At 43.3% G+C, this 8,216-nt stretch overlaps 1 protein-coding gene across 1 annotated transcript; it reads left to right on the forward strand.

Moving 5' to 3' along the window:
- Positions 1-636: 636 nt before the first annotated feature.
- Positions 637-8,048, forward strand: spry4 (sprouty homolog 4 (Drosophila)). Its single transcript, XM_008298139.1, has 2 exons — positions 637-907; positions 3,392-8,048. Exon 2 carries the CDS (start codon positions 3,443-3,445, stop codon positions 4,580-4,582), a length of 1,140 nt encoding a protein of 379 aa, XP_008296361.1. The 5' UTR covers positions 637-907; positions 3,392-3,442; the 3' UTR covers positions 4,583-8,048.
- Positions 8,049-8,216: the final 168 nt, after the last annotated feature.

Raw genomic sequence — 8,216 nt, forward strand, 5'->3', positions numbered from 1 at the left:
ACATGGTTGCAACCTCGTGTTGTTGTTTTTTTTTTTTTTCATCAGACATTTGGCACTCATTCATCAAAATCAATATCAGACATCAGATTTTGCCAGCAGTGAAATAAATAAATAAATGAATTCATTGCAGATTTAGCTCACTCACACGCCACTCTCTCTCTCTCTCTCCCTCCTCTGTTACACAATAGCCCCCACAATTACGTCTTCTGTAACGTGGAGCAGAGCAATCTTGGCCTTATCAATAAATTAGCAGCGTTAGAACGAAGCCAGAGTGGCATCAGAGCCGACTCTTTATGTAAATTAGGCCTGACATTGCCCTTGTGACCAAAAAAAAAAAAAAAAAAATCCCCCCACTGCCTCATTCACCCTCCTCCTCTCATACACACACGCCTCATTCGCCATTTCTTCCCATTCATAAAAATCTAGGCATCGCGCCTGCGCAATGCTATTCGGAGTCCTCCCCATTCATAAAAATGTAACCTCCGCATTTCAGCCCTCCCGAGTCGCTCTGCCCTCCCATTCACAAAAAAAAAAAAAAAAAAAAAAAAAGGAGGAGGAGGAAAAAAAAGCTGATGCATCTGCGCAGTGCCGTCCCTTTTCCTATCCTCTACCCTCCCATTCATAAAAACTCACTTCCCTCCCCCTCGGTGGTTGCAACATCATATCCAAAGCTCTGCGTCCACAACCGCAGTCGCCTTTTATGCACCAGCGAGTGGTGAATATAGTGCTGGAGAGCCGCTTGCCTTTTTTTGCCTCTACCTTGTTCAGATTATACCCCCCCTCCCCTACATTTGGACTTATCTTTGCTGAACATTCGTGGAGCTACTCACTCTCTCGGACTGGGACTATAGCCTGCGCGCAAACGTCGTGCGCAACGAAGAGATGAGAATTGTATCCTGAAACCACAGTAAGTCCTCACCTCTGCTGTTTTATCCTGGTTAAATGCTGGTAACTAGTGAGCGTGTGGCTGTACGAACCAAACTGCCGAGTCCCCCCTCCTCCCTCTCCTCTCCCTTCCCTCCCCTGCTGCCTACACATGACTGTCCCCCCACTTCAATCCGCTGGATCGCAGGCACGAAAACGCGCTTGCAAACTCTTATTTTGCAACAAGCTGTTTCACCGAGTCGTGTTTGCGCTTTAAGTCAATATTTAAACACCGATTTCGGGAGCAAAAGCAAGGTAAAGCACAGAGAAGGGAAATTATGTCATGTTGTTCGAAACGCAGTTTTTTTTTCTTCTTTTTTTTTTGGATACGCATTTCAGTATCTATTGCGTCGCTATTTGTGGCTTCTTCTTTTTTCTTCTTCTAAAGAGCCAGAAAAAGCCAGCGGAGCACATTTCAAATCTCTGTCTGAATCTTGGTCCACTCTGACGCCTGTATGTTTTATCTCGGGCGGCTCGGTTGCGTGTGTCCTTCTGCAGCGACCGCCTGGTTGGCACATCATGTCGGTTGTGTCAGGTGTTTTTACCATTCGCTGTTTCGTCTTATTATCCGGCCAACTGCCAGTTTTTTGAAAAAGCACTTTTTTTTCTTCGTATATCAGCTGTTTTTTGATTGCCATGAACGATTGCGTCCACCTTTACGCATCAAACTACGCACCAAACTGCCTCCGAATAAAACTAAACCCCAGCTGTCTGTCTGGTGGCACATACTGTTCCATTTATCTTTATAAAGCCTGTGCTTTTATTATTATTTTTTTTACAGATATCACGGGTGAGGTGTTGAATGCGTGGTTACAATGCCTATATAAACATGCTATTTGAGTATGCCGAGCGGCCGCCTCCGGTTTTTATGACTCAGTCCATTCACATATTGAAGGGAGGGACGCACACACACACACACACGCACACACACACATGCACAGACACACGCACTTGCACACGCATAGTTCCGGCTTGGAGCTCATAATGGTCTAGATTTGACGATCACAAGCGCTTGTGTCGGTGCCAGCAATGTCGCAACAGGTTTCTCAACCAGGCTTTTGCAAATCAGAGGAAAAAAGAAAAAAAAAAAAGGAGATCAACATTAGCCGACGGTCAAGCAAAGCGACTACTAACACATTTTCGAATAAAATGGATCATCAGTCAGCAGGTTAATGTGCGTAATAACGCGCAACACGACGATTTCAGGTTCTTGGATCATTTTGGCTGCCTGAATTATATCATAGCAGAATCATAATTCATGTTAGGGTCTGGATAAACTGGGTTATATTTTGCCGTAAGGTAATTAAATATAAAGATGTGGGTCAGTGGAAATATCTTTTGGGCTGCGGTTTTGTCGTTTTCCTGTAAAGTAAGTTAGATCTGTAGTCTGTCGTGCATTCATTGATGAAATGGATGAAACCAGTTTCATTCAGTCTCTTCATGACTGGAGCGCGTTGATTCATGCAACACCGAGCTGCAGCCAGCAGCTCTCATTCACAAAAATCTGTAGTTCATAAAATCAGCTCCATTGACAAATTCCGAGATTCAGACCCGATGTTTATACACACTGGCTATTGAGAGAGGAAATGTAAAAACATATAAGTATAGGTTAGATTATGTTACTTAAAGTAAAATATTATCTGTCTTGTTACTAAGTGATTCTGTGCCTCTTGTAGTCATTTTGTGACTGTTGAAGTCCTCTTTTCTGGCAACCTTCTCATCTCTTTGCTCTGCCTTGTTTTGCATCTTTGAGTCTTTTGCATGCAAGCCCTGCTCTCTGGTGCTCCCTGCTCTTTGGAGGGGAGGCAATGAGAGCCCAACTTCTATTGTTCTAATGTCAAAGTTAGAATGGAGGAGGTTTAGACTGAATACCCTGCTGGTATTCGGTCCAAAAATCACCATCGTTTGGAAACTCTACACTCAGATAATTGCAAAGATCCTCCCTGGAAAAAAGAAAAGATTTCTGTTGAGAAACTTTGGTTTTAAAGATTAAATTATTGTCTTGGCTGTAGTGAATTATGTGTAACGTGTTTTAGATGCTGTCTGAGGTGTTGATTTCAAATGTGGTGATCTGTTGCTCTCTGATAGTCATTATGTGATTTATTACAGTAAAGTGTCAGTCATGTGGGGAAAGTAGTTGTCGTATAATCACATGTGATTAAAGGCAAAGTTGAATACATGTGGATACACCAAAAGACATTGAACAAGTCTACTGTGATTAAATTAAGGAGAGGGGTGTTCAGGGATTCATGGTTTATTATTTGTAGCTGAGATTGCTGTCAAATTTGAAGAATTTTGTTCTTATTAATTTTGTGTAAAATACACAGCTGTCTCCCTTTTTTGTAATATATTTCGCTTTTTTGTGGCCTACGATTGGACCTGCAGAAAGAAAAAGAGGGTGAAAAAGCAAAAGCTCCCCAGCTGATGCAGTCAACCATAACTATCTCTTTTGTATCTGTCTTTGCAGTTTTGCTAAATGCTGCTTTAGAGTGAAGACGTGCGAGGCACCAGCCTACACATGGAGTCCAGGGTTCCCCACCACATCCCCGGAGTGTCCTCCTCCCTCATATCCCAGCCCCTGCTGGACAGTCGAGTGCCCTACGGCCGTCTTCAGCACCCTCTCACCATTTACCCCATTGACCAGATAAAGTCGTCGCACGTGGAGAACGACTACATCGACAGCCCGGCCGTTGTCTCCCAGCAGCCCCCGAGCCAGAAGTCTGTGAACCGAAGAATCACCTGGCTTGGTCAGAATCAGGAGGCCTTCCTTGGGGCAAACCACAACCACCATCACAATCACCAACACCAGCCCCACCAGCAGGGCAGGTGCGAGCCACACCCACACCAGGACACCACCACCCACCCTTGGATCTCCTTCAGTGGAAGACCCAGCTCTATCAGCAGCAGCAGCAGCACTTCATCTGATCAGAGGCTGCTGGATCACGCTGCGCCCACCCCGACGGTGGACCACCACCCGAACTTGCACCCTCCCCAGGGCCCCATCAACACAATCACAACCCGAACTACAGGCTGCTTCACTTCCTCTGAATCTAAGGTCCTCACCTCCTCTTCCTCTTGCTCCTCCTCCTCTAAATCGCTGGACCTCAAGTCTGCAAAGATGCCTGTGGGAGGCATGTGCCCCACTGGGGGTCAGCAGGGGTTGGCGCTGATCCCTTCCTCCCCGGCTGAGAAGAAGCACCTCCTTCTCTGCGAGCACTGCGGCAAGTGCCGGTGCACAGAGTGTACGCTCCCCCGAACCCTACCCTCTTGCTGGGTCTGCAACCAGGAGTGCCTGTGCTCTGCTCAGAGCCTGGTGGACACAGCCACCTGCATGTGCCTGGTCAAAGGGATCTTCTACCACTGCACCGAGGACGAGGACGACGAGGGCTCCTGTGCCGACAAGCCCTGCTCGTGCTCCCAGGCCAACTGCTGCGCGCGCTGGTCCTTCATGGCTGCCCTTTCTTTTGTCCTGCCTTGCTTGGTCTGCTATCTGCCAGCTATGGGTCTGGCTAAACTGGGACAGAAGTGTTATGACAATGTTAGCAGGCCCGGCTGCCGCTGCAAGAACTCGCAGAGCGGTGTGAGTGTCCCAGTGTGTAAAAATGGAGGCATGGAAGCAAAAGTTGGGACACTAGAGAAGCAGCAGCAGGGGTCATGATACTGGACCAAACTGTCTGGTGGTGGCCTTGCTACAAAAATGGACAGGATCACACAGTACTTGCTCGCTCTCTATGGATAGGACAATCCAACACCAACCCATTAAACTACCCCATTAATCTGCTGGAAGATGACTTATGTAAAACAAAGGTACTTAAATGGCTTCTTGACCTGTGTTTGATAGGGTGGATGATCAAAATGGGCCTTATCTGAGAGAGTTGGCTAGTATGAATAGCTAACAGGCCCTCTTAGATGTTTTTCTTTCTTTCTTTTTATGTAAGAGTGACACAAGAAGAAGAGACTAGAATGTGGGACTGGTGTTTGTGTTTTGCGAAGATGGCTGAAGGCACAAAGTCATTGTACCTCTCTGCTGCTCAATATTTCTCAGCTAGTTTTGTAACGTTAACTAACCAGAAGCTGGTTGCTGATCCTCAGATGATGGAGAAATTGCTGATGGAGATAGATATCTATGAGCCCCTTTCCCAGCCCCAGAAGCACAGCCCGGTGTCAAACATGAAAACAAGTGGTTACCTATACTGTGGCTTTATGATAGGCCATAGCAAGAGTGAAACCAACACTTACTCTCTCCACTGTTATGGTGATCACCATCTTTTAGTGTTGCCATTTCCCCCCTCTTATACCTTAAAGATGCTAGCTTGGTCTCCCTAACATTTTATCTCTAAGTTTTTATCTCCACAGAGGAGCTGTAAAAACAAAACTTTTTAGATTTAATTGTAATTTCCCATGATTCTCACTCTGTATTGTGCGTAAGCAGTTGTGCTGCAAGTGAGAGATAATCACTTTACAGTGTGTTTTTCTATCTTTGGGCGGTGAACCCTAGACATTCTGAAGTATTTTGAATGCTGTTCACCAATCACCTCAGACATAATGCATGTCATGACCTGCATGCTCTAGTCTAATGGGTACCCACCGTGCTAGAAGTCAATTTGTAGTAGAGAAATGTGTTTAAAAAAAAATAAAAATTAAAAAATCCAAAACAAAAAAAACAGAAGAAACGTACACCCAACCTTCTCAGGGACTCCTACAGTAATCCTCTCTAGAACTTGGCCTACTGCATGTTGATTTCTAAACTGCCTAAGAGCCTGGTCTACTTCCTCTTTGCACAAAAAGGCAAAGAAACATTTAGGGGCAAAAAGGCAATAGTGAATAATTTAAAACAAGTAAGCTAAGTGAGAGACAAAACTGGCCAGAAAATAATGTTTCCGGAGGGAGGGGATGCAAGTGAAAAGAGAGCAAAGAGGTGGAGAGAAAGCATAGCAAAGTTGCTGTTGTGTTTGTATCCAGTCAGCCTTTTGTCAAAATCAAAACCTGCCACTTGCACAACCTTTTTAGGAAGACGCGAACCCCTTAAAGGATGTACTAAAGCACAGTATTAACCACCTCAGCTATCTCGCATTTCGTTGGCGTGCACTACATTTAGTCCGCACACACACACACCCCTCCCCCTCTACACTCACACACACCAGTGTCTTCATTAAATTCAAATCATTATGCTGCATAGCTGCGTAAGTCAGATAGTCTCTCTTTTATTCTTGAAGTCTATTTTTGTGGCTTGCATGATGTTCTTAGGACTTTGCCAAAGGAAGCTATTATACAGTAGCATGTTTTCGCAGTCTGAGTGATCACAGTTGTTATGCACTCTTGCCAAACGGACTTGATGGCAGTTGGTCGTTAAAGGCGTGCTGCCCTTTAATACAGACGGCCGTTTTCCGTTTGGCATAAAGGCATACTGTCTTTGTTGCTCCATAACACACCACCTCTCTTACATGTCGGACCCTTAACTTCCATTAGGGTGCCTAAACTTTGCTCATACTTGTATTTGTCTTGTTGCACAAAGCTGATATCACACAGGAAAACAAAAAAAAAAAAAAAAAGAAAAAAAAAAAACACACACACACACACACGGTCCTTAGTCTTGAATGTATGAGGCAATATTTCAAAACCTAGCAATTCAGTCTGAGAGAAAGGTGCCAAAACTGAGAATGATTGTGTGACTGGGCAAAAGCCTAGTAGGTGTAGATGGGCAGCAAAAATCACAAATGTTTTGACAATATATTTAGTAATAGAGCTATGCAGGTGAAATGTTATTTGCTGTAAATAGTTTCACAACATTTGTGTTCTTTAGAAGAGACTTTTAAATGTCCTTGAAAGATTGCATGGTACATTATAACTACAATTCAGTACAAAATATATAGAGAATATATTAGATATATATTTTGAGGGTAAGAATAAGATGTTTTTGAGGTTGCGAGAGAAAGAAAAAGGAGGGTGGCGAGAGTGAAGGTTCTAGATGGGGGTAACATAAATTGACAGGTCTTTCTATCACTAGCACTTGATTTAGAAAAGTGTGCCCTGCAATAAAAAAGAAGAAGAAGGAAAAAAAAAAAAACTCCTGCTGTTTATGCTATCCATGGCTCATTAGCAGTCGAGAGGCTAAGCTAATTCCCTGGTTCCTCTCAGAGTCCTAAAGACTGTGGACTCATTGAATCCACACAGGGAACACAATCTGCCCCTATCAACCCATTTCCTGCTGTTACTGCTCAGTGTCTCAGCTCTCTCTCTCTCTCTCTCTCTCTCTCTCTTTTTTTCTCTCTCTCTTTCTCGCTTTTCTTCCTTCCTTCCTCTCTTCCCTCCTTCTTTTCCTCCCTGAGAAATTGTCCAACAAACACCCTTGGCCTTCCTTGATTGACAAACACAGCTGCTGTGCATAAACTTGTCATACCACAGAGACAGGAGAGAAAGACACGTCTGTCTCTCTCCCCCCCTTTTTTTTTCTCGCTGTTTTCCTTCCCATCTTTGTTTTTTCTCTCTTGAGTTGTGTGTTCTATGCCATCTTTTTCACCAGTGGACCTCTCTTTTCTTTTTCTTTTTTTCTCCAACAGTTGCTGTCTTTTCTTTTTCTTTCTCAGCTCTGTCACTGCAAAAAGTAATGTTCTTCACTACTTCGCGTTAGCTTTATACTATCACATGTGCTCGCTAGCCTGTTCGAGGGGGTGGAATAATCGCCAACGTCGACAAATATTAAACCCTTTCTTTTTAAATTATATTCTTTATTTTCTTTTTTTTGCTACAATGCTGTGACTTTTACAAACCCATACCCCCCTTTTGTGTCACTCATTGGCAGGCGCAGAATTTTTTTTATTTTTATTATTTTCAACCCAAACAAGAGGAGGTCTCATAGAGTTGGGTGATGCTACTCCATTCCTTTATACCTTTGCAATGTCATTGTTGGGGATTAAGAAACGAGATCTGTGCTTTTGTTTTTTTTTTTTGTTTAGATATAACAAAAAGAAAAAAATCTCATATAAAAGGTTCCCTTTATAGATATTTATTTTGAAGTTCTATTTTATATAGTATTTATTTAGATGCCAACTTTTTGTTTGTGAAGAAAGCTTATGTCGAAATGGAATGTACATTGACAATGGAAATATATATTGTTAAATATACCTGGCTGTTGTGTCGTTAATTTTATGCACTTATATCAAACACTACACCTTCAGAATGAGCACGCGCCCTGGAGACACATGAAGTTGAATTTCAGACACACTTTTAATGAAAAGATATTAAAACTATGCCTGACATTTTCCACCATTTAAATTTCATTTGAATAAAAA

Source organism: Stegastes partitus, unplaced genomic scaffold (genome assembly GCF_000690725.1).
Source record: "Stegastes partitus isolate 25-593 unplaced genomic scaffold, Stegastes_partitus-1.0.2 Scaffold28, whole genome shotgun sequence".
NCBI lineage: Eukaryota > Metazoa > Chordata > Actinopteri > Pomacentridae > Stegastes > Stegastes partitus.

Coding starts and splice junctions, on each gene's coding strand:
- spry4 (XM_008298139.1), top strand. CDS start 3,443: ATGGAGTCCAGGGTTCCCCACCACATCCCCGGAGTGTCCTCCTCCCTC.